The sequence below is a fragment of the Narcine bancroftii genome, chromosome 1 (assembly GCF_036971445.1).
Source record: "Narcine bancroftii isolate sNarBan1 chromosome 1, sNarBan1.hap1, whole genome shotgun sequence".
Classification (NCBI taxonomy): Eukaryota; Metazoa; Chordata; class Chondrichthyes; order Torpediniformes; family Narcinidae; genus Narcine; species Narcine bancroftii.
The window spans coordinates 458124371-458151441 of record NC_091469.1 but is presented as its reverse complement, the minus strand read 5'-3'; the positions used below and the strand labels follow the sequence as shown (position 1 = coordinate 458151441).

The 27071-nt window shown below is 43.0% G+C and overlaps 1 protein-coding gene across 1 annotated transcript in view; it reads right to left on the bottom strand.

Annotated features, from left to right (window-relative positions):
• malrd1 (MAM and LDL receptor class A domain containing 1) overlaps nucleotides 1-27071 on the bottom strand; it is a 318021-nt gene that overhangs the window by 235548 nt on the left and 55402 nt on the right. Inside the window, exons 8-11 of the mRNA XM_069914667.1 lie at nucleotides 20803-20909; nucleotides 15835-16005; nucleotides 11853-11976; nucleotides 3110-3262 (exon numbers count right to left, since the gene is read on the bottom strand). Of these exons, the coding sequence (XP_069770768.1) occupies nucleotides 3110-3262; nucleotides 11853-11976; nucleotides 15835-16005; nucleotides 20803-20909 (555 nt within the window). The remainder of the gene's footprint in view (nucleotides 1-3109; nucleotides 3263-11852; nucleotides 11977-15834; nucleotides 16006-20802; nucleotides 20910-27071) is intronic.

The following is a 27071-nucleotide window of genomic DNA, read 5'->3' as shown; positions in this document are numbered from 1 at the left end:
AAGCTGAGCTGTAGTCGATGCAGAATGTTACATCTGCTTGAGTGTGACTGTAGGCAAATTGCAGAAGGTCCAGATCTTTAATTTGGTGTGAGTTAGTTCTGGCCATGTGAGTGCTACTGGGTGTTGGTCATTAAGGCAACTTACTCTGCTCTTTTTTGGCACCAGTATGATTGATGCCTCCAATAGCAACAAGATTGAAAATGAAGACTCCAGCTGGTTGGCGGGCAAGATTTTCAGCACCCAGCCAGGTATGTCATCAGGGCCTGACAGCTTTCGAGGGTTCACCCTCCTGAAAGATGTTCTCACAATGGTCTCAGAGACAGATATCACAGGGTTGTCAGCTTCTGCAGGGATTTTCATTGGTACCATTGACTTCTCCTTTATGCTTGCTCCTTCAAAGTGTTCAGCTCATCAGGTAGTGCAGCAACACAGAAATTTATAGTGTCAGCCTAGCCTTACAGGATTTAATGGCCTGCAATCCCTGCCATAACTGGAGAGTGTCTGACTGTCTCTAGCTTCCCTCGGGAGTTGCCTCTTTGCTACTGAGATAGCCTTCTGTAGGGTGTACTCAACTTACTCTAGAGACCTGAATCATCGGTCTTAAATGCCATCGTCCTCGCCATGAGAAGGTTACAAATATTTTGATTCATCCTCGGCTCCTGATTGGGGTAGTCGCAGTATGTGTGCAGTGGCACATACTCATACAGGTCTTGAAGAAGTCGATGACAGATGTGGTATATTCATTGAAAAGTTAACAAAGAGTCCTTGAATATGATCCAGTCCACTGATTCAAAGCAGTCCTCCTAAGCCTCTCTCGACCATACTTTCACCAACTTCATCACTGGTGCTGTAGTCCTCGGTCTCTGCTTGTACACTGGGTGTGGTAAAGCCAGGTGATCAGACTTGCCAAAGTGCGATCATAGGATTGCTGGGAAGGCATTCTTCATGGTGGTGTTGCAGTGGTCAGCTCTGCTGGGTCCTCTTATTTTACAATGTGTTGATGATGGTTCAGAATCAGAATGTATTGTCATGAACATCACGAAGGTCATTGTTTTGCAGCATCATCACATTGCAAACGTTTATATAAACCTCACAAAAGGTTACAACTCAAGGGCTGTGAAGTAGGTTAGCCTGCTAACCTGTACAGACATGACAAACTGAATAGCCTGCTTTTATGCTGCATGACCATGAGTCTATGCTTGTTTTCCCCAATGAATGTTTGTCTCCAGCTGCCTTGTTTTCTTATGGGTACTGTACATAATGCTGTACACATCGCTTAACTCATAATAAGTACAACTTCCTCTTACTTTATGGTTGACCATCCTTTTTGATTTCTCTTCCCAAGCTCTGAATGTTCCCTTACCATCAGTGACTTCTCTTACATTATTTTCTTCCTTTTTCTTTTCTTCCATTTTGGCTGTATGTAAGCTGCTTCCATATCCTTTATTTCCCTTGCACCCCTCCCCACACCATTACCATTAGTTTCAAACATTTGCCACTTCCCTATTGACTCTTTCTTCTAGGAGTTGGATACTACCCCAGTTTATCTGGGATTCTTCACATGGCCAAAGCTCTTCCCAAACCAGAAAGTGGCAGTGTGGCAAGAAAAAGAAAAATCCTTTCTTCCGACACCAGTCCTCCAAACACACGCAACACACAAATGTGCTGGAGAAATTCAACAGGTGTCTCCAGTACAATTGTGTTTGCACTCGACCCCAACACCTGCCGTCTTTCTTGCTAAACTCCTTTCGTCATATGTGAATCCTCCAGAGATCTCTCCATTTGCACACCACTAGAATCAATAATCCAGGGATTATTCTCCTGAAGGGCTCGCTTCTTAAGATAGAACCTGCTGCCTACTATTCTTTAATTGGATGGGGAGAAAATTCAAAATGCAGAGCTGCAAATGGATTTGGAAGTCCTCATGCAGGTTATCCTAAAGGTTACTCTCCAGATTGAGTTGATGGTGAAGAGGGCAATGTTGCCACTTATATCTAGAGGATAGGATATAAAAGCAGGGATGTGATGTTGAGGCTGGTGAGGCCTCACATGGAGAACGGGGTACAATTTTGGGCTCCTTATTAAAGAAAGGATTGGAGAGAATTCAGAGAAGATTCAAAAGAATGATTCCTTGAATGAAGGGATTCCTTGAATAAGGAACATTTGATGGTTCTTGTACGATATTCCTTGGAGTTCATAAGAATGAGGGGCAATCGCAAGGAACCATTTCCATTGTTGAAGAGCCTGAACAGTGTAGATGTGGCAAAGTGGTTTCCCATGGTAAGGGAATCTGGGGCAAGAGGGCACAACTTCAGGATTGAAGGGCATCCATTTAAAGTGCAGAGGAATTTCTTCAGCCAAAGAGTGGTGAACCTCTGGAATTTGCTGTCACAGGTGGATGTGGAGGCCAGGTGTATTTAAGGCAGAGATTGATAGGTGGCTGAAAAGTCAGGTTATCAAAGGTTATGGGGAGAAGGCAGGAGAATGGCGCTCAGTAGCAGAGTGAATAAACCTATGATGGAATAACAGAGCAGACTTGATGGCCCAAGTGGCCTTTTCCTTGTCCTATATCTTATAGCCAGATGGATTTTCAGCAGGACCTCCTCCCTGTCGTTATCTACATTGTTTGATCCAACAAGCACCCTGGACAACTGGATTTATTCCCTACATTTACAAGATCTCCTTCATGCACAATAATATGATTAACTTATAGGCAGCAAACTCCTGAGAATTCTCAGTCTTGGTCTCAGCAGTTGTGATCGATCCTCCAATTATAAACATTCCCCTATTTCTATTCTACTCAAGTGAGTTCACTCAGTGGAAACTTCGGGATCAGAATTTACTCAATACTTTGTAATGCTGGTTTATACATTCCAATGGAATTAAAATGATGGGATGAATGGCCTCTGCTTCTTCTGTGCATTTCTAAGAATTTGATAAACCTTTAAGTGAAACTAATTAGGAAACTTCTTTTTGGAAATTACAAAAGATTGTCTAATGAGTGGTTTTAGAGATCGCTGAATGTTGATGTCCTAGGCTACATGGGACTATTGTAAAGTAACTGAGCTTTAAATTTGACAGAATGACACAAGGAATTCCAAACTCCTACCATCTTCAGTGTTGGTGGTGTGGTCCTCAGTGGGGGCCTGATTCTTGATATGTGAAGGCAAGGCACTGTTTGAATTTCTGATCCAATCAAAGTTGTCATTGGGAACATTCTCAAACCAGCCGCAGCTATTCTGTTCAAAGTTACACGAGGAAGCTGCAAGACAAAACCATGGCAATGTTATTTTCTTGTGCAAGCTTCTGCTTTCATTCCTTCTTGTGCAAACATCATCTGGTCAAAGATGTTAAATTCAAGATAGAATTGTTGCAGATATAACAGGGTATGACAATTCAGACTCTGTAATTGAACCTCCTTTTTAGAACTTGGTGTGTTGCAACCTCCCTGCCTAATGTAAAAAATAACCTTACGACGTTTTATGGAATCAATTCCCAAACACAATAATTACACATTGTCAATGAAGATTTTGCTTTCTGAACACTTTTGTGTGCATTTTATGGATTTTGGACCACTGATTATGATAATCAACTTAAGATTTTCCAATCACGTGCCATTTTTTTTGATATAACCTATTTTTGTGATTTCCTGTCATATTTTAAGTTTACCTCAAGCATATAATACCATGAAAAGCAACATATCATTGAATATTCATTTTCCGCATTCGCATATGGGCCTCTTCCCTACTGATCTCGGTGCAGTCAGTGACAAACATGGTGAAAAGTTTCACCGGGTCATTGTAATAAAAGCGGTATCAGGGAACTGGAATCCATCAATGCTGAATGACTATTGTTGGACACTGACACGAGAGGCATCAGATGCTGAGTACAAACAAAGATCAGTGGCAAAGCATTGTAAGTCAGGGGAACTAACGCAATGTGTCAGCATGCTAAATTCAATGGATGTTAATTTAATGTTTCTCCAAGTTCCTATGTGATATAGCAAATCTGAAAATACCTAAACGTTCAGCTTGAAATTGTCCATCATAATCCCCATTTTCTTTCAGGAAGCAAACCTTTTGAAAAAAGATGTTGTCCCATGCTATCCTTTGTACAGTATCATTCTACTTAAGGAATAACAGGTATTATGGATCAAATTTCTGAGCATCTTAGCTCACCACTTTGATTCACACAATACAGGTAGTTCCAAACAGGTCAATAAGGCATGAATTCTTTCAGCTACTGAGGAACATTGACCATGCACCACAAATTAGCCTGTAGGAAGGAGGGAGGGAGGGTGGTGTAGGTGATGCCTGGGAAGCCTACTTGTGCAAAGGGTTATTGAAGTGGAAATTTGCCCAGGAAATGTTTTGCTGGGATATGAGCACTCTGTTTTCCTTCTCTTGTGAGATCAATAGACTTCAGCCCAATCCTTCCTTCCAAATATGAAAGCAAGGCACTTCATTAAAACTGGAATGTTCCCTGCCGAGGAAAAAAATCCATATGAGTCTAAGTCCTCAGATAGCAAGAGACCTTTCTAGGAATGGGATGAATGAGTCCTCAGATAGCAAGAGACCTTTCTAGGAATGGGATGAATGAGTCCTCAGATAGCAAGAGACCTTTCTAGGAATGGGATGAATGAATTTGAGAGCAGTGCAGGCACCTGCATTTCTAGATTTGTGACTTCTTGATGGGAAAGACCACAGTCAATCCCGGTTGGTAGCAAGTTGGTAGCAAGTTCCCATGCTGAGCACTGGCACTGCTCAGAACTTTGGGCTCAGCCTGCTACTGTTAATGCTGCAAACTCATGGCTGCACTTCGAGATTCAGTTCAAACAGATCATTGTTGGCAGCAGCAACAATGATGTGTTGCTTTACAGAGAGGGGCTAAAATTGGTGCAAGAACAACAACCAGAGTCTCATCATGGACAAGACAGAGGAAATGATTCAGATAGACGAAGGCTGCCTTCTCTCCATTATACATCAATGCTTCCATCGTGGAGCGTGAGGAGAGCACAAGGCTCCTTGGCATTAATTTAAAGTACTGGACCCGCAATACCTCCTCATTAGTCAGGAAGGCACAGCAGCGGCCACCGACCTATACAAATCCTAAGGAGAGCGAGGCAATTTGACGGTATTTTGCAGAGACAATTGAGAGTGTGGTTGCATCATTTTATGATATGGGAGATAGAGAGCAACAGACCTGATGACAATATAGAGGATGATAGAATGTCCAAGATGACTATTGGGGTTCCCCTTTCTTCTATTAACAACATTTTACTGGGTCCATTGGTTAAATATGGATCTATAGCGAGCACACTACTGTGAAGTGTTTAAGGACACACAGCCAAGAAGTCGAAGACTGATTTATTGCACAGGCAGTTCTGCTTATATTCTCTCCCTGTTGCTGATGTCACAGCAGTGCCAGCCTCGGATTGGTCGGCGTTCCTGCCGTTGCTCGTTGTTTTCACGCAGTGCAGGTTGTCACCTGGGATGAAGGTCCTTGGCCCCCGCGGGGTCGCCATGATCATCAGCCTTCTCGAGTACTGGGTCGCATCCCAATTAGTGGGCCTTTACACGCTCCCCCCTCCCCAGAACTGGCGATTGGAGCGCTGTTCGCTTCTTTCAGTGGCCTACCTCTGCATCGCGGGCTGAGTGGAGACCAGTTGGCTAATGTCCAGATGTGATGACTTGAGGTGGTTATGGTAAAAGTCTCTTCCTTACCGCCGATATCCACCACACATCAACCCATTTGTCTGACTACTTTATACGACCCCTCGTATGGCCGATGCAGAGGTGTGCCGTGTGCCCCCTCCGAACAAGAGCGTATGTACAGGTCTTTGAGGACATGCAGAGGTGCTAGAGTACCCATCTTTCCATCAGCTTAGTCAATTAGGCCATCAGGTCCTCTCGATCCTTGGCAGCAATGAAGAACTCCCCTGGTATCACCTATGGCATGCTGTACACAATCTCAGCTGCTGAGGCATTGAAGTGTTCTTTCGGTGTGATGCCGATCCCCAGGAAGACCCAGGGTAGTTTGTGTGACCAGTTTGGCCCCTTGAGCTGAGCCATCATGGCTTCCTTTAGATGCCTGTGGAACGACTCTACCAACCCGTTGGCCTGAGGGTGGTAAGCCGTGGTATGGTGGAGTAAATCGGCCAACACCACCCAGATTTCCGAAGTGAACTGTGTACCTCTATCGGAGGTCATATGCTCCGGGACTCTGAATCTCAACGCAGGTGTTATTAAGTTACCTGGCACAAGTCTTGGTGATTGTGTCAGCCAGCAGGACCACTTCCGGCCACCTCATGGAGAAGTCAATCATGGTGAGGACATAGCTCACCCCGTGGGAGACCAGTAGTGGCCCTACAACGTCAATATGGATGTAGCTGAATCTATGTCACACTGACTCAAAAATCTGAAGTGGTGGGAGGGGGGGTGGTGTGCCTTGACATGTGTCTGCACTTTGGGCATCTGGCAGAGCATTCAAGTCTTGGCCCACGGAATGACCTGTTTCCAGAAGCCATGCCAGAAGAAACTACTGGCCACAATCTTAACAGAAGATCTGATGGATGGGTGTGCCAGGTTGTGCACCGTCTCGAAAATCTGCCGCCTCCATACTGCCAGCACGATGGGGCAATGTTTGCTGGTGAAGACGTCACAGAGTAGCATCCAGTTACCAGGTCCAATGGTGACACCCTTCAGCCTCAGCACAGAAACTGCCAGTGTGTATGCTGGGAACTCCGGGCTATGCCCTGGCTAGGGCGGAGTAGTCATTTCCCTGGGACAGGGCTTAGAAGGACTGATCTCTGAGTGGGACAGTGCATCGGTCACCATGTTGGTCTTACTTGCAATGTATTGGATGTCCTGCCTGCTGCCTGGCCAACCATGGGTCGGACACTTTATGGAAGTCAAATGTTAGCAGTTTATGGTTCAGAAGATCCTGAAATGTCTACCTTCCAAAAAGTACTTCAAGTGCCTGACTGCCAGGTACAGCACCAATAGCTCCCAAGGACAGTGCATTTGAGGTGACAGTGCCACCTTTGGGTGGCCAGAGGTGCCTGCTAAAGAAGGTCAGGGGCTACTATTTCCCTTCAATGAATTGTTCCAGTATGCCCCCTATCACTGTGCTGGAGGTGTCTACTGTGAGAGCAGTTAGCGCCTCTGGCCTGGGGTATACCAGAAGGGTGAAATTGGCCAGTGCATTCTTGGCCTCCTGGAACGTCTCCAAGGCTTCTTTGTCCCATGTAATGTCTTTACCTTTCACTGCCATGAGTGCGAAAATGGAATGCATGATGTTGGAAGCTGCCAGTATGAATCAGTGATAAAAGTTAATCATACTGGCAAATTCTTGCAAATTCTTGTATGGGGCTTGACAAAATGCTGAATGGCCGCTATATTTTCAGACAGGGATTTCACTCTGTGCTTGTTGATTTGATACCCCAGAGAGTCAATCGTTTCCAACTTGAACTGGTACTTAGCAGGGTTTATAGTGAGTCCAAATTCCTGCAGACGGGTGCATAGTTGCCATAGGTGAACACAAATGGGAGATCCTGGAAGGTTTGCGGTGCATTCTTGTCTAAAGGGGATTTTCAGGAATTTGAAGAATCCAATAGGGTAAAGATGGCAGTTTTAGGGATGTCATCGGGATGGACCATGATCTAATGATAGCCCCTGATGAGGTCTACTTTTAAAAATTTCTGTGCTCTTTGAAAGTTAGCAATAAAGTCTTGGATATTGGGGACAGGTTTCCTGTCTGGTGTGGTGGCCTCATTGAGGGAACAAGAGTCACCACATGGCCTCCACCCTCCTGCTGCCTTCAGTACCATGTGAGGCTCTTGGGGGTGTCGGAACATCGCACTATCCCCACCTCTTCCATTTAAAAAAAATCCTCCTTGGTGAGGGTGAGCTTCTCGGAGGGAAGGTGGCGCATCCTGGCATGGAGCGGGGCAACCCTCGATGAGAATGTGGTGCCTTACTTCGTGTTTTGGTTTGGCGGAGGAAAACAGTGGCACCACAAATGAAGGGAATAAATTAGTCGAGGTGGGGAGCATTGGAAAGCATTAGCTTTCCCCAGAGGCATTGTTTGAAAATTTCTAACATGCATCAAATGCTGACCTTTAAGGTCTACCAGCAGGCAGTGGGCTCACAGGAAGTCTGTTCCCAGGAGCGGTTGCACCACAGCCACCATCGTGAATGCCCACATGAACAGATTGCTGTCAAAGCAGATGGGGTCGGTGCAGATGCCAAAACTTCATATCCTGGTGCTGTTCACTGGCCTCAGGGCCCGGCCCGGCTTGCTGTTCCAGGTATCACAGGCCGAGGGGGAAATGACACTTTCAGTGCTGGTGTCAACGAGTAAGCACCTTGCTGACAAACAATCCCATATGTGGAGGATGCTGTCACATTGGCCAGCCACCATTAATGACGGTCAGCCATGTTGGGTCAGGTGGGGGGAGGGTCCACTCGCCTCTCCGATTGCTGTGGCCTTATTGTTGGCTGTGTGCAGGGCCTAGCGATCTGCCCCACTGAACACCATTTTCTTTCTTTGATCTCCAGAGCACATCTGCCCGGGCTGCAACTTTTCTGGCATCGCTGAAGTCCTCATCAGTGAGCAACAGTCAGATATCCATGAGCTCCAGGAAAATCTGCTTGAAGAACAGGCAAGGCCCATGCCATGAGGGAGGATGTGGCCCTGTCCTCCAAACTGTCCGCATGCAACAACCAGGCGACGTGCTCACACTGTGAGAGCGCAAAGGTGCAGGTTTAATAGCTCCTTGAGGGCATCGTATCTGCCCTGCACTGGAGGCTGCCTCAAGAAGTCAATTACCCTTGCTGCCATTTCCTGGTCGAGCAAGCTTGTCATGTAGTCCTTGGCGTTGATCTGTCGAAGCTGGAACTGGGCCTCCGACTATTCGAACCACACGTGTGCCTCCAACTCCCAGCACATTGGAAGCTTCAACAAAACAGCATGAAGAGCCACTTAGTCCATCACCTTCGGGTCCAACTGGGGGTTGGACCTGCCAGGATCACCAATTTAGCGTGCACGCTACCACGAAGTGTGGAAAGAAGGACACACACCCAAGAAGTCGAAGTCGAAGACTGACTTATTCCACTGGCAGCTCTGCTTATATTCTCTTCCCATTGCTGATGACAGGAGTGATGTCACAGCAGCACCGGCTTCGGTTTGTTCGGTCTTCCCGCCATTGCTCATTGTTTTTCCGCCATTCAGGTTGTCACCTGAGATGAAGGTCATTGGACCCCGCGGGGTCTGCGCTGTCAATGGGTTCATTGGCCTTCTCGTGTACTGGGTTGCGGCACGGGTAGCGGGCCGCTACAGATCAAAGTATAAAAGAAAACTGTTTTCTTCCAGAACACAGTATCTTTGACTCACGACCATCAAGAAGTACGTGTAGGAGAATCAAAATGAGGACTGCTAGGCTAGGAAATAGCTTCTTCCTCCAGGCAGTGAGATTGATGAACAATATCCTCTAACTTTGCATCTTTTATAAATTAAATGACCAAATTATTCCAAAATATTTATGTATATTTATTTTGTATCATATCTTTATGTGATTATTATCATGCTATGTGTGTGCACAGTAGGCCAGAGAAATGCTATTTTATCTGGTTGTATATGGACAGCCTGATGATAATACATTTGAACTTCTTGGCTTGGCAATTCTCAAGCAGCAAACAAATATAAATATTTTCACTGCTCTCAAAGTCAAAATTGAGATCACTTTTCCCATTAGTCTACATGCAATTCACCTCAGTGCAGTTAACCTTGCCCCAATATCAACAGCACAGCTAATGGGTTCACAGGTTGCCCTGGATTCCAGCATCGGCAGTCTTTTCCATTGAAGTAATCAGCTTCCCACCTGCTGGGCACACAGGTCACGTGGTGCACATCCCTCTCACTGCTGCCAGAAATCAGAGTTTTGGTGTGCAAGCTGTTTACTCGCAGAAAATCTAGGAAGGCATCATACACAGTTCGACTATTTTGACACTTGATGTGTGGATAAATTCTTGGCAATGAATGGAGTCATTTGTGAGCCATGCCTTTTGGACACTCTAAAAAAATCGTGGACAAATAGGATTAGCTATAAATGAGAAAAACATTCAACAAGGACATGCTGGGCTGAGGATTCCATTTCTGCGCTGTATGATTCTATGATATTAATGATTCATGGTAACAGATTATTCATAATATTTATAGATTTAACTTATTTGTGGGTTGCCTTATACACATTGAAACTCTGAAAGGAATTTGTGTGACTGATATTGTAATCAATGCTTGGTTTGAGTCTCGGACTAAACAGAACAGGAACAGGCCCTTTGGCCCACGATGTTTATGCTGAACATGATACCCAAATGACACATAACATTTTTTTTTATCTGGGTTGAAAGATTCTGACCATCTGCTCGAACACTTTACTAAAGACTCGTGGTGGTCTAATAGAAAAAAAAATCACCTCAACTCTGTCATGTCTGTGCTGTGACACCATCTATGAAATCCTAAACTGGGGGTTATTTCCAGCATGATTGGTCTTTAAAACTTGCTAATAAATCATCCTCTAACTATGCATAAGTGTTTGCTGGATTTGGCAATCAAAAGACTCCAGATGCTGGAAATGCAAAAAAAAACTACTGAAATTGGTGCTAACACTGAAATCATCCAGGAAGCACCTGTGGAGAAAGATGTTGAGTCAACGTTTAAGGTCACTTGAACTCTGAATTTTCTTTCTCTTTCCATGTGTACTGCTGAGTGCTTTCACCATTTTCAGTTTTATTTGTTGGATTTAATGGGCCCTGATTCCACCTCAAATTAACTTAGCAGTTATGTGGTAGAAATTTCTTGCATGTTACCAACTGTAGCTTGCATGGTCAAATGTCTTCCTTCTGGAGATAAGACAAAATAAAGGCCATACTATTTTGGATTTAAGTGTGGTTGTTTTAGTAATATTTTCATATGCCAGATAACTACTGACCACAGAAGAATGATTAATGATCTGACTCAAAACTAAGAAGACCAAATTTGAGGCCAAATTTGGAGTACTGTGTACAGTTTTGGTCACCAAATTATAGGAAAGATATAAACAAAATAGAGAGAGTACAGAGAAGGTTCACGAGAATGTTGACAGGATTTCAAGGTTGAGTTACAGGAAAAGGTTGTGCAGACTATGGCTTTTTTCTCTGGAGCGTAGAAGATTGAGAGGGGACTTGATAGAGGTGTTTAAGATTTTAAAAGGGACAGACAGAGTAAACATGGATAGGCTTTTTCAATTAAGAGTGGGGAAGATTCAAACTAGAGGGCATGGTTTAAGATTGAAGGGGGAAAATTATAAGGGGAACATGAGGGGAAATTTCTTTATGCAAAGGGCAGTATGGATGTGGAATGAGCTTCCGACAGACGTGGTCGAGGCGGGATCATTGGTTATATTTAAGGAAAGACTGGATAGTCACATGGATAGGAGAGGACTGGAGGGGTATGGACCGGGAGCTGGTCAGTGGGACTAGGAGGGTGGGGATTTGTTACGGCATGGACTAGTAGGGCCGAACTGGCCTGTTCTGTGCTGTAAGAGGTTATATGGTGACATAAGACAAAATAACATTAGAAACAGGAGCAGGAGCATCTCACTATATTTATCAATTTGATCATGCAGGTACTTTAACAGCCCAAACTTAGCCTTCACATCGCTCTCCCCATATCACTCAATGGCTTTATCACTTCTTTTTGATAACTACAACTGATCCATTTTAAATTGCATGCTCTTGAAAGAGAAACTTTCCACAATCCATCAAGGAAAACAAGGGCAGAACTATTTCTGCATCTTGATGATAAATACTTGCCTTTGTATTCTGTGATGGAAGCCTGGACCATAGTGTTGGATACAGTGCAACTTGGGGTTAAACTGACATCATCAATTGCAATAAATGCATTGGGTATTCCTAAAACAATGCCCTGGATAATAATCTGATTTTTTAAAAAAAAGAGAAAAAAATTGGTCAGCCTACGTTCTCGAGAATCAAGCATAATTATTTGCAAAGTCGCCACTTTTACAATCCTGCTCGTCATACCGTGATTTAAATATTCATTGATTTTTCTTATTCACTGGGGTTGGAGGCTGCAGGAATTATGAGTGAGGGCCCTCTCTAACAGTCCTCAAGCATACAGTAGTGATTCAACCTGACGATGGTATGTCCATGGCACCGTTGGGTAGAGAGGTTCAGGATATAGAATGAGTGCTGATGAAGGAATCAGTACATGCTGGAACGATGAATGCATGACTTGGTGGAATAGATGCAGATAGTAGTGGTTTTATGCATCTGCTGTGCCGGTCTTTCTTGTTAGTAGATGTGGTGGGTCTATAAAATGCAGATGGAGAACTTGATAACAATTCAGCACAATTTTAAGATGTTGCACATCCACCATGCAACATGGCAGAAGGAACAGAAGCTTTGTGAGTTAATGATCAAGATTTGAAATTCAATTTTTTAGTATAGTATTTAAACAGTGCATGAAATTTCTTTTTTTCTGTGCAAGGCGGACAGATTCGCTACCAGCTAGAATTGTGTAAGCACCTCTTACAGTCTTACAGTCAGACGCATAGTCAAACATATAGTCAGAGAGAGTGAAGCAAAAGCGAGTCATCCCCACCACCCCCCCCGAGTCACTGAGTTTCCATAGATTTACCTCCAGCACATCCGCAGCCCCCGCAGCCCCCGCAGCCACACAGCGTCCAGTCCAAATCACTGGCAACCCAAATTCCAAATCTGAACTTCCAGCACAGTTAGGAAACCTTCAATGCCCTTGGGACCTCCTTGCAACCTGGTTCCGATACCTGATACCCCTGCAGCCAGTTCGAACCAGACTCCAGAAGTCCGCAGCCTGGCGCGAGTCTCCCAACAACAGACTCCAGCAGCCCACAGCTTCCACAGGTCCTCGCCTCGAGTCAGCAGCATGCACTGGTCTCTCAGCTGCAGAACCCGCTCACTGGTCAGCCGCCAAGATCACTATCCCCGGCGGGTCATCTCCTCTGCTTCTCTTTCTCAGAAAGGGGTGATATTCCCATCCTCTGGTGACCTGGTCCTCCTCTTCCCAAGAGTCTGTAGCCCCTCGAGGCTGCTGCCAATTAATAGGAGCCAACATCTTGGGCGCAGACCCGCGGTTGAAGGATCTCAAATAAAACCATCGTCGGCTCAAATCCTGTGCGGAGTTTGGATGGCTGTAGTTTGGATGGCTGGACCCTGCAGGAGTGCTGCATCTCTGCTCCCTCACTCCCCATGAATCTACACCAGTGGCGGAACAGCAGCTCTGTAGATAGTTGGATGTGGTCCTGCAATTGCTGTGTTTGCCTTATCTAGGGCCCTCATGACTTATTAGTACTGGCAGTGTTTTGTTTGTTCTTCAGTTCTGACCTCATCTAATTTGACCAGAGATTTACCTTAATTTTATCCTGTTGTCGAGACACTTAGACTACACAGGTACTAGAGTTGAAAGGCTGAGTAGACACCTACTCCTGGATTATCAGCCTTTACTATGCTCCTAATCCCAGATTGTTTTGTTGAGTACTTTCACTCTGTCCACTGCCACAGCAAAGGTCTCCAAACACATCATTGCCACATGTCTGTCCAAGACCTTGCACTGCCAAGCCGAGGCCACCTTCAAATTGGAGGAACACCTTATATTCTGTCCCAGCAGTATCCAACAGATAGCATGAACCTCGACCTGCAATTTCTATTGCCCCTCCTCCCCCCAGTCTCATCTCTTTTCCTATCCCTGCCTCATGTCCTTCTCTTACTTCTCCTGTCAGAGAGCTACCCTCTGCCCTCTCCCCTTATCACCTCAGCTCTTTTCCCTTCTATCCTCCCACCTGTATCCACTTCTAACCTTTTTGCCTGTGCTCCTCCCCTTCCCCTTTGCAGTGAACTGGGACTCCCTGGTGGTGTGTTGTGCAGATGGCTGGCTCCATCCCCATCTGCCCATATATAACCCTCATTTCTCGCCTAAACCCAGAACCCTTCTACTGTAAGGCCCTACCCTCAGTTATAAGCTAATAAAAACATATGTTCTCCCTCTATTTGTGAGAGCTTCTATCCACGCTACACCCTTCCCCCTCCTCTGTGATTTGTGAGATTGGTGAGATTTCCCATAGTCTTCTCTGTCCTTAGTACATTGTTCTTCACTTCAGAATGCTGTAGTTGGCATTGGAAACTGATGAAGGTTAGCAAAGTGAATGGCAGACTCACCCATTACTACCTGTTTTGTGCAGTCATAATAATTGCTTAGGTTTGATTTTTAATTTTGTAAGAAAAACTCTTCATATTCTTCCACATCACATCATGAAGGTTTACATACTCTTTCTTAATGATTCAGCCTTTTGCCATTTCTAGTTACACATTCATATCAATAAACCTTTGCAAAACTGCTTTATCAAACATGATCCCAGTGGGTTTGTCAATGTGGATAAAGGGAAAATAAAAGCAGTAATTAAACATGAGGGAGTAGGCAGCAAGAAACAAAGCCAAGCACATTTAAAGAAAGAGCAAACCATGGAATAAATGCACAATGCAAAGAAAGCAATTTCAGAGTATCTGAAGGTGCCTCTGGGAAGAGAAGAGATTAAATTGAAGTGTTTGGTAGGTGGGGAGGTATGTTTGTTTTACTTAGCATATTTTCTGTTCCTGAAAAAAATGATAGCCTTTTCTTGACAGAAGCAAGATTGGAGTTTAAATTGTTTGAAGATCAAGTAGATATTTGCTTCATGTAACAGCTTGAAATACCATATAATATTCTGTATATAATGACGCGCACGTGTGTGCATGTGTGCGCGTGTGTGTGTGCGTGTGTGTGTGTGTGTGTGTGTGTGCGTGTGTGTGTGTGTGTGTGTGTGTGTGTGTGTGTGTGTGTATCGAGGTGGGTGGTGTGTGCATGTACTGTGGGTGGCGTGTGCATGCACTGTGTGTGTCTGGGCATGGGTATGTGTATGCATGGAGAGGAGAAGGTGGAGGTTGCAATCATAGGGCAGTGGGGAAAAAAATGTACTGTTCTGTTCTGTTCATTGTGTAGTGAACAATTAGATGCTGGGAGTGGGAGCAAAAGTTCAGGAGCTATGGCACCCGGGAAAAAGTAGAGTAGGAAAAACTTGGAGATTGTATGAGGACTGTGGGATGTTGGTGGTAATTTTGACTTAAGGAAGAGGGCCATGCTCAGATTCCAGACCTCTCAGTGGGGTTCTGTGAGAGTAAGTCTGTGTTGTTTCAGGAGCCCATTGATAGATTCTCCTAGAGCAACACGTCCATGTTCCTCTTCAATTCCCCTAAACAAGTGCTGAACAAGGGACTTTGCCATCAATGAGTCCTGATATAGACATTGCCAGCATGTAATGGCGAGACAATGTTTAAAGTTTACCAAGTAAAGCAAAACAAACTAGAACTGATGCTTGCTACGATTTACTCCAGAAAAGTTGCAGTTTCAACCTTAAAATACTAAAAATATATATAATTCAATTTTCAGGTAGCTGTAAGTCAAAACCTAACTTCACATTCTCTTAAACAAAAAAAAGCAAAATTCAGATCATTAAATATGAACAAATGCAGCCATGATATTTCTGTTCAGTGCCAGCTTAGTCTCTGTACTGACAATAACCACACTAGCAGTGCGAGTATAAGACAACTTTAATAAACTAATATGTACACTAAGAGGTCTTGTCTCTCTGCAAGACGAACCTGGAAGGCTAGACTGTAGCTCTGGACTACTTTATATACAAGGTCACCGGGATGTCCCCTGGTGACCTAGTGGTGTAATTACATATCACCACAGTCTCCTCACCTGGAAAGGTGTCGTGGTCTCTGTTGCACTGGGTTTCACGGGGATCTCCAGTTTAGTCCAACCAGTGATGGATGGTTCGGTGAGAGTGGCAGCAATTCCCATGTTCCCAGCTGTGGTCCGAATATAAATAGACATGTTGGCTGCTTCTGACATTTGATACCAAAACCTTACCTAATTCAAAATGAAAGAACATAAATTATAGAAATATATAAAAGTATAACGAAATGTTGGAAAATCATGACCCTCTTAAATAGGGCTCTTCTTCATATCAGAATTAGTTGTTTTCATGCTTAGCTCATTTTGTACAGCTGATTTCAGACTCATTGATGAATGTTTATTCCATGACATGTACATTTGTTTTGTACCTCTCATCTGATGGTATGGAGAATCATTGCATTTTTGACAAGAAACGTGAATCAAAGTTTATTTTGACTGTCAGAGTTCAAACACCATTTCAATGACTAAGATATATTTAGATACTAATAGATTCTAAAGGGAGAGCTAAATTCCATGTCGTGTATGATAATATGGCAATAGACATCATAATAGATAATGATCATAATGGCTTTGAAACAGCACTCAAATGCCAACATTGATCATCTCCAACATGAATAATTTGAATAACTTCCCATGATGTTTCCCACAGTGAAATGCCAGCTCTACAATCCCCTATGAAAATTTACACCAGCCGTACTGACTGCAGTCTACGTCCCGTCTGTGAACTGAAGTTGTGCTATGTGAACTCTTAACTCCATCAGTAGTCTTAACAGGAGTGAGGCATCAAAAAACTATTGATCATCACTGGGGCTTCCACCAAGCCAGTTACAGGCATGAACTAACAAAATTTGTCCAGCATGTCTCTCATCCCAACATCCCCCATTTCTGCTACATGCTCATCAGAGGTATTCATCTCTCTATTCCAAGACTGCACTTTGGCTGTAGGAACTCCAATTGGAAAAGAAAGGTAGAAATTGTAAATAAAAACAGAGAAATCCTGGAGGAACTCAGCTGGTCTTGTAGCATCCATATGAGGGAAAGATATATTACTAATATGGGCAGCATGGTTGGCACAGCAGTTAGTGCAACGCCTTTACAGCACCAGTGATCGACTGGGGTTTGAAACTTACACTGTCTGTAAGGAGTTTGTATGTTCTCCCCGATCTGTGTTGGTTTTCCCCATGGGCTCTGGTTTCCTCCCACCATTCAAAATGTACTGGGGGTGTAGGTTATTTGGGTGTAAATTGGGCACCAAGGTCTCGTGGGCTGAAATGGCCTGTTGCTGATCAGAATGTCTAAATTAAAAAATTAAAGCCAATGTTTCTGGCCTGAGACCACCTTCAAAATAAATTATAATATTGGAAATTATAAAGGATGGAATGTTTGTTATGTGCTATCCATGAGCTTTTCCTTTTTCCATCTTTATCAACAGAGCAGATGAGCCCCACATTAGCCAGGAATTCCAGGGCTTTTCACTAATGGGATTTTGCATATTCTTATAAACTACATGTTTCTTGAAGCACACAAAATTGATTAAATATAAATATTACATAGTTCAACAATCTTTTGCAACCATTTCAAATTGTACCTTGTGATATTTAAAATAATTTCCAGTCAAAACTTGCAATTTATTTTGATGGGTGAGGCAGTGCTTGTTTTGCTCTTTAATGGGCTTTACTAACTCTTTCCAATTCAATAAAAGTGTCATGACTTTTCACGGAAAAAGAAATATTTTAGGAACTGAGACTTTGCTAGCTTGAAGTTCTAAAATTCTTGCTGGAGATAACACAAAACTCTCCTGTTAATAAGGTGATGTGGAAGAAGTTCAAAGATATTGCAACGTAGAACACTACAGCACAGTACAGGCCCTTCAGCCCTCGATGTTGTGCCGACCCATATATACATTTTAAAAAATGACTAAACCCTCCCTATATCCAACTGCTGCACATTTTTCTCTGCTTCCAAAGTTCAGAGACATTGACTTAAGAAAAAATAATTGTTGAAACTGGAACAGAAAGTGTAACATTGGTTTCAATGTTACTGCCGAGGGGTGGATTTCTGAGCTCCTTACGCTAATGTTTTGCCATTATCTTTAACTGTCAGATTTAATTTAGCAAAAAATGTGATTACTCTTCCTGACAGTAGGAAATACCCCTTGTGTATTGTCTATTATTTGTTTAAGGAAGATTTGGGTTATGGCCAAACAATTCAGGAGCCAACATACCAAATTGCTTCTCAAAATCAGTATTTACTAGCTTCAGACAGTTTAAGACATTTTTTTTTTCTCTCTCAAGATGAATAACTTATTATTTTCTTTAGCTCCTTGAAGAATTTCTGTGTTAGGTGAATTGGTAATGATTGAAATAGGTATTGTATCCTTGGGAAGATATTCATTTTAATACAATTTATCCTTCCTATCAGTGTTAGTGGTAAGTCTTTCCAATGCTCTAAGTCATCTTGTAATTTCTTCATTAATGGCTGATAATTTAGTTTGTATAGATAGCCTAGATTATAATCTATTTGTATACCTAGGTATCAAATTGCTTGTGTTTGCCATCTAAATGGTGATTCTTTCTTAAACTTTGTGAAATCTGCATTATTCATTGGCATTGCTTTACTTTTATTTGCGTTGATCTTGTACCCCGACACTTCTCCATATTCCTTCAATTTCTTATGTAATTCTTTTATTGATATTTCTGGTTCTGTTAAGTATACGGGGGGGAAACCGAGGATAGCGCTAGATAAATTAACAGAATGGTACAAACAAGGGGACTTACAGCTACCAGATTTTAAGAATTATTATAGAGCAGCACAATTAAGATACCTATCAGATTTTTATCAAACAAGGGAAAAACCAGATTGGACCAGATTAGAGCTAGATAAAATAGGGGAGAAGGTACCTGAATCTATACTATATAAGTGGGATGAAAAGCTGGTGAAACATAGGAATTCACCAGTACTGCACCATCTGCTCAACATTTGGAAGAAGATTCACGTAGAAAGGAATAAAACAAATTATCAACTACCAAAACTAATATTGACGCAAAATCAACTAATCCCTTTCACAATAGATAACCTTTCCTTTAGAGAATGGGAGAGAAAAGGGATCAAAAGAATAGAAAATTGTTTTTCGGGAAATAAATTATTATCTTTTGAACAAATGAAGGACAAATATTGTATAACTCATATTTGCATACCACCAACTGAAAACCTACTTGAAGGACAAATTGGGAAGCAGACTGAGGTTAACAGAAGGAAGCAATTTTGAATATGTGATTACAGACACAATGATAATTAAAAGATTTATAACAAACATGTACATCAAATTGCAAGAGAAAGAGAACGAGGAAACAAGCTGTAAACCCAAACAAAAATGGGAAAAAGATCTAAACATAAAGATAAAAAATGAAGCATGGGAAAAGCTATGATCCGGAACTAGGAGAAATACAATAAACACGAGGTTACGCATGATACAATATAACTGGTTACACAGGCTATACACCACGCCCCAAAAGTTAATTAAATGGGACCCAACAGTATCAGACAGATGTTTTCGCTGTAAGAAGGAAACGGTAACAACAGTACATGCAATATGGGCATGTGAGAAAGTGGAAAAGTTTTAGGAAGATCTAAATCAGGTATTAAATAAAATCACTAAAAGCAACATACCAAAAAATCCAGGGATCTTTCTTCTAAGTAATATAAGAAGTAAAGAACTTGGACTCGATTTGGATGGAGCACAAAAAAGATTTATTATGATAGCCTTAGCTGTAGCAAAAAAATGTATTATGTCAACCTGGAAATTAGACGATAGCCTGAGAATACAGCAATGGTACATAGAAATGAATAAATGTATTCCATTGGAAAAAAAATAACATATAATTTAAGAAATAACATCACAGTATTCAAACAAATTTGGGAACCATACATGGAACACAACAGAGAAGTCCTACTGCGGACCTCCACTGCCTAAAATGACAGAAGGAGAAGAAGACAAAATGAAATGACCCAGTATGTAAAAGTAGAAGACACAAATTTCTTGTTTATTTTCATTGTGTGATGACATTGTTTAATGGGTTTAATGTATCATATATGTTGAATGTTGAGTGAGTGTGGAGGTGGGTGTGAAGGAGGGAGGGAAGGGAGGGGAGAAAAAGGGGAGAAAATGACACTGTGTATATTCAAGAGGGAAATGTTTGTGTGTATTTTGGTCAGTATGGTTCATAGTGTGAAAATTTTTTTTTAAATTTTAAAAAAGATGAATAACTTCACATTGTCATAATCTGTATCCAATTTGATAGTTTCTTTCTCAATGTTCAATCTATCAATCTTGACATAGAGCATTGTCTGTGTGGATTGTCCATGTGGTTGTTGCATGTTCTTTCGATGTGCTAGAAGTATACAAAAGTGTGTGGGGTAGAGATTGAGTAAATGCAAACAAAATTTTTTCCACTGAGGTTAGTTGGACAAGAACAAGTGGACATGTGTTAAGTGTAAATGTGAAGTGTTTAAAGGGAATATGATGGGAACTTCTCCCCTTAGAGGGTGGTGAGAGGAAAGAATGAGCTGCCAGTGTGGAAGTGGTGGATGTCAGTTTGATTTTGACATTGAAGAAAATGTTGGACAGGTACTTGGATTGGAGTGGTATGGAGGGCTCTACAGCTCAAGTGGTGTGAGTGTGGAATGAGGTGCCAGCTGAAGGGATGAAAGCAAAGTCAATGATGAAATATAAGAAAAATTTGGTCAGGTACAAGGATGGGAGGGGTACGGAGAGAGAGATGGTCCAGCTGCAGGTCAATGGGACTAGGCAGAATAATAATTTGGGACAGAATATGAAAATCAGAAACTCAGTGCTGCGTAGAGATGTGGCTTAATAATTGTCTGTTAATTTGTATCTTAATTACTTTTACAATTTGATTCATTTCCTTCTAATCAGATTTCATATTTAATAAAGTTCTGATATATAATTACCTGACACGGCAAATCATTAGTTAAGAGATGCTTCAACACTGGACTGCTAAGCTGAATTATATTTGTTGCTTTATGGTCTGAGGTTGCTTTGAAATAGAGGAAAATTCCTGTTGTATAAGAGAAATCAATCACTTACAAATGTCATGATAAAACCACTTAATTCATGCATCATGTGTTAAACAGGAAAAGCTTATTTGAAGCACCTAATAACATAAATTATTAGTTGCAATGGTGCAGACTGAGCATGACACCTGGCGACATTTGTGATCAACTGACCCCCTCGACCTTCCAGGGCACAGAATACCAATGGTACACCATTACAATAGGTATCCATGTGGTTTGAGAGAGAAGGCCGAGCATTGGCTCCAAAGTCTTCATGATATTTTTAAATTACTATAAACAGTTAGCGTAGCCGTTAATGCAATGCTATTTGAGTGCCAGTGACCCAGGTTCAAATCCAGCGCTGCCTGGAAGGCATTTGTATGTTCGTCCTGTGACCTGTGTGGGTTTTCTCAGGATGCTCCAGTTTCCACCCACCCTCCAAAAGAGTTGGGAGGTTCATTGGGCAGCACATAATGCTTCACGGGATGGAAAGGTTTTCTACTGTGCTCTATCATTAAAGTTACATTAAAACTTGAATTTGAAAAATTTCCAGATGGTGGATCAAATTCAAAGGTTTTTAACACATGATACTTTCTATTTGGCACTTATGCTTAGAAATTGGATAGGACCCAATTAAATGCACTAAAGGTTGTGTGCAATACTGGCCACAATCTTGGATGAATGGAAAACTCTTTGAAAGCCCACTATTATATTTGGAACAGGAAATTTTGAATGGTGTTTTGCTACAAAGATGGTGATGAAATATTGTTGCTCTGCCGATCGTGGGGAAGGCTCATCAGGATCTTAGGAGGCCACTTTCCACAGTATTCACAAGCCAGCTGATTAGTAAGGTAGCCAAAGGAGGGGCGGACATCATGCCAAGGTTGGGGGAAGGTGGCTAGTCGTTTTCAGGGACCATAATGCCACTCCCTTTTGAGCATCTAACTTCATGTGTTCCGTCTTGCAAATATCCCACTTATCATTGAGAAGCAGAATGGAAAATCTTAGCAAAAAAAAAATAGATTACCGGCGAAAGTCGATGGATCAGGCAGCATCTGTAGAGAGATCGAGATCCTGCATCACTGACCTCCACAAGCCTCCACAAGCACTGGCTGACCCATTGAGTTCCTTCATTAGTCTGTTGTTTGGCTCCAGGTTCCAACAACTGCAGTCTCTTTTATCTCTGAGATCTCAGCACTGAGGTGTCTAAAAATTTGTAAAAGTTGCCATCATTGATGGACCAGACAATAACGAGTTTCCAAATATCTTGAACATCGTAACCTGGGTGATTAGGTGTATGGTTGATTAATGCCAAAATTGAGACCTTTCAAATGATGTTCCACTTGGAAGTTCTAGCCAAGTTTGTAATACAACTCTCAATGTGGCAGGTCGCATTTCATCTCTAAGAGGCAAACGCAGTGATGCCATGTTTATAATCTTATTATTTTAAATTTATTTAACTACACAGCATGGTAGAATTTGATTTGTGTCTTTAAATCTGTATCGTCTAATTATAACCTCCCAACACCAAATGTTTTGAAGGTTGGGAGGAAACCAGAGGATCAGGGAAAAACCCATGCTGAGCCAACAAACAAACTTCTTATGGACAGCTCCAAATCTGAACCCATGTCGCTAGTGTTGTGATAGCATTGTGTTAACCATTACACTAACTGTGCCACCCCAGGAAAGCCATGCCAGTATTGTAACAGCTTTGTTCTTAGTTGGAAGTGCCAGTTTAATTTGGTGACAATTTCACATGGGTTTCACTAAAATTTATTTCAATTATGTCCAAATTTTGAATGATTCACAATCCAATTTCTTGACTTTGCAGAGTTAACATGACATTTCCATCCACTGTATGGAACAAAACACCGAGAAATTAATCGAACCAGGGAGTAATATTTAACATGGATATTTATGCTTCCAATTTGTTCCACTTGGTTGGAACCACACAAAATTTAAGCAAGCTTTTCACACTACCAACTATCAAATGCTAACAGGATTTGGGTGTGGTTTCTTCTCTTTCTATCCAAAGGGATCAGGCAGAATCCAGTCTCCCTTCCAAACCCCCGAAGAATCCAACATTCTAGGACAAGGGCCATGATCTGACCAGGTGCACTCCCAGCAGGATTGCACGGCCAACAATACTGCTGACCCTGCAGCAGGACAGCTGCTACTGCACCAAAGGAGATCACCTGAAGGTGTCACGTCTGTCACCTTCTCATCCAAACTGTGCTGAAATGGACAATAGGGGGTTTCTCATTGTTCCACAGATGCCCATCAGAAAGGGGCCTGATTATTTTTTTGTCAAGTATGGTGAACTGGAAAAAAATGGGAAAAACAGGTTAGAGTATAAATGAGTTGAAAGTAATTGCTTATTGTCATGTGCACCTGGCACAATGAAAAGCTTTGTTTTACACTATCCATGCAAATCATCCCATACTTGAGTACATCAGGTAGTGCAATGATAAAACAAACCTGCAGGGTGGAGCATTGCAGTCAGTCAAAGGTTGCAAGGAGCCATGTGGCAAAGCGTAGGGAGCAGGGAAATTTACAACAGTGCAAGGGCATTTTCTTTTACCAATAAGAGATCCAGTTAAGACTGTGATCTTAGCGGGAAAGAAACTGCCCATGAATCTGGAGGTTTGTGCTTTCAAGCACATGTATCATATGAACTAAGAGTCCTCAAATATATTGGGAACTTTGCAGAGACACAGTTGATAACAGTCCACACCTGCAGGTACCAACTTATCCGAGACAGCAGGAGGTACAGATGGAAGTAATAGACAGTCCAGAACTACCACCTCACCAAGACAGTGGGTGGTACAAACAGTGTTGATAGACAGTCTACAACAGTTTCAAGACATTGGTAGGTGCCGATGGAGGTGATGGAAATCCCACCACTGCCTCCAATGCATTCTTGAAATATTTATCTGAATCTAAAATCAACTTTTAGAGTAAATCCATCTGTATAACCAACAAAATTTGGAACCTCTCTTGTAACTAAAATAGTCCTTGACTTTCGGTCATCTGGATTATATTTTAAATGGGTGGAATTATGGAAAAATTTCTTCTCGTGCTACTTAATAAAAATGCTTTGATGTTCCAGCCATTGTGAAACATTATAAAGATGTTTTTAAAATTGAATTAAATAAAATTGACGACAATGCAGTGAAAACAAGGTATGCCATTTTAACATTTCAGTCTTACAGTTTGAAGGTTTTATTCTGTTTTAAGTTGCTGAGAGTTGGGAAAAGGGGATCGGGTTGAAGATAGATTTTCATCACTGGTTCTGACAGTGAGTGGAATAATAAGAATCAGAATTTATTGTCACGAGGAAGTCATGTTTTGCGACAGCATCATAGTGTAATTTGTGGTGAACTGCTGTACACTCATTTATTGGGCTCTGCCTCGATCTGTGACTATACCCTTGGCTCCTCCATCTTGACCCTATATAAAGGCTCCAACACCATAACCCCTCCCCAGAAAGCCTGGGTCACAGCACAAGATTATTGTAAATAAAACCCTATTGTTCTGTAACTAGTCTTTTCAGTTATTAATAGTGCATCAATTTTATTTACATTTTTTTTCCAACGATGGAACAACTCTTGAAGTCTGATAAGCTGGAGAGCAACTCATAACTGCCAGAAGCCTCAGTCTGCTTTGAACTCTGGCTACGTGGCTTTGAGGTCTTTCTGCAAAATTCCTCCGAAATCATGGCCACAGAGGCCAACAAGCTGCACCTACTCTTCTGCCAAGTGGGACATCAAGTGTTCCTGATGGTCTGGGATGCCTCAATGTACATACTCAAGGACCAGGACATGGAGAAATTAATGAGGTATATATCAGGGATATGCTGGCCACCCACAGACAGCAACCGGATGAATCAAGTGATGAGTTCCTCCAGGGCCCTGCGGGGACTCGCACGAGCATGCAACTTCTGTTCGATATCGGCCGTCCACAGCACTGAGGCCATGATCCAGAATGCCTATGTCACAGGCATCAGGTTGACAACATGCATGAGAGGCCACTCGAAAAGAATAAGTTGCACTTAAAAAGGGTGATCGACCTCATGAAATCACTGGAAATCACCTTCCATAATGTGAAAGCTTACTCGGTGAATGGCGTGTGGTCCACACAGGGGCCACCCTTATGGGACACAGGTTTACAGGTCAGATGTCAACCACCGCATCTGACAAGCAAACCCACCACAGCCACAGTCTCCCAGGAGCACTCAAAGTGCTACTTATGTGGCCACCAAAGCACCCTTGAAAACATAGCCCGGCAAAAGACGCGACATATTCAAAGTGCTCAAAGAAGGGTCACTACCCAAAGGTATGTCGATCACAGTTGCCTTCCAGTCCCAGTGCCGCTGCGTGCGCAGCATGGGGGCTTACCATCTTGGCCACCGTCATCTTCCAAAGACGACCACGCCACGACATGGGGCCACCATCTTGGATGTCATTGGCTTATGGGATAACTTCACCACTGCATGGGTGCCACCATTGTACTCCCAGACTACGAGTCAGCACAGACCAGACCATGAACCGACACTGGCCTCAAGGCATTGGATCAAAACAGTCCGCATCGACTCTCCCAGTCTATGATGGCCATCTCGATCAATGATCAGGAGACAAGATGCCTTCTTGATAGCAGGAGCACTGAAAGTTTTATGCACTCCAATACGGTGCAACATTATTCCCTTAAAGCAAGGCTAGTAAGCTTTAAAGTCATCCTGCCCTCAAAGTCCCACTCGGTCAGGATCCACAGCTACACCAATGTGATGCTGGTCGTGCGGAGCATGTCTTAAAGGGACTTTAAACTCCTCATCAAGTCGCAGCTCTGCGCACCAGTGCTGCTGGGTTTGGGCTTTCAGTGCCACCTCAAGAGTGTATGCTACAATATGACATTCCTCTCCCCCTCCTCATGGTCGGCAACCTGAAGTTTGTCAGCTGGCCACCGTGTTCCCCCCCCACCCCCGTCAGCGCACACCCCCCCCCCACACCTGCCAGCCCAACCAACACCGCATTTTCTCCACTCTCCATATTGATCCCCCACTGCTGTTTATGAACCTCACCCCCAACAGTAAACCTGTCCCTACAAAAAGCAGGTGATAAATTGAAGGGGACAGAGTATTCATTAAAGCGGAAGTCCGGCAACTCTTGAATGAGAGGATCATCAAAGCCATTAAGAGCCCGTGGAGAACTCAAGTAGTGGTGGTCAAGAGTGGGGGTAAACATAGATGGTGATTGATTCTTTCTTCTTTGGCTTTGCTTCGCGGACGAAGATTTATGGAGGAGTATGTCCACATCTGCTGCAGGCTCGTTGGTGACTGACAAGTCTGATGCAGGACAGGCAGACACGGTTGCAGCGGTTGCAAGGGAAAATTGGTTGGTTGGGGTTGGGTGTTGGGTTTTTCCTCCTTTGTCTTTTGTCAGTGAGGTGGGCTCTGCAGTCTTCTTCAAAGGAGGTTGCTACCCGCCGAACTGTGAGGCGCCAAGATGCACGGTTGGAGGCGGTATCAGCCCACTGGGGGTGGTCAATGTGGCAGGCACCAAGAGATTTCTTTAAGCAGTCCTTGTACCTCTTCTTTGGTGCGCCTCTGTCTCAGTGGCCAGTGGAGAGCTCACCATATAACATGATTTTGGGAACGCGATGGTCCTCCATTCTGGAGACGTGACCCACCCAGCGCAGTTGGGTCTTCAGCAGCGTGGATTCGATGCTTGGAGACTCTGCCAGCTCGAGTACTTCGATGTTGGTGATGAAGTCACTCCAATGAATGTTGAGAATGGAGTGGAGACAACGCTGATGGAAGCGTTCTAGCGTTCTAGGAGCTGTAGGTGATGCCGGTAGAGGACCCATGATGTGGAGCTGAACAGGAGCGTGAGTATGACAACGGCTCTGTACACGCTGATCTTTGTGTGTTTCTTCAGGTGGTTGTTTTTCCAGACTCTTTTGTGTAGTCTTCCAAAGCCACTATTTGCCTTGGCGAGTCTGTTGTCTATCTCATTGTCGATCCTTGCATCGGATGAAATGTTTCAGCCAAGGTAGGTAAACTGGTTGGGGGGGCATCTGAGGCACTCTAGTATTTGCCAAAGCCCTTTCCTGCTCATGGTATTGAAGGCTTTGATGAAATTGATTATAGCTAGACCATTAACCGCTATATG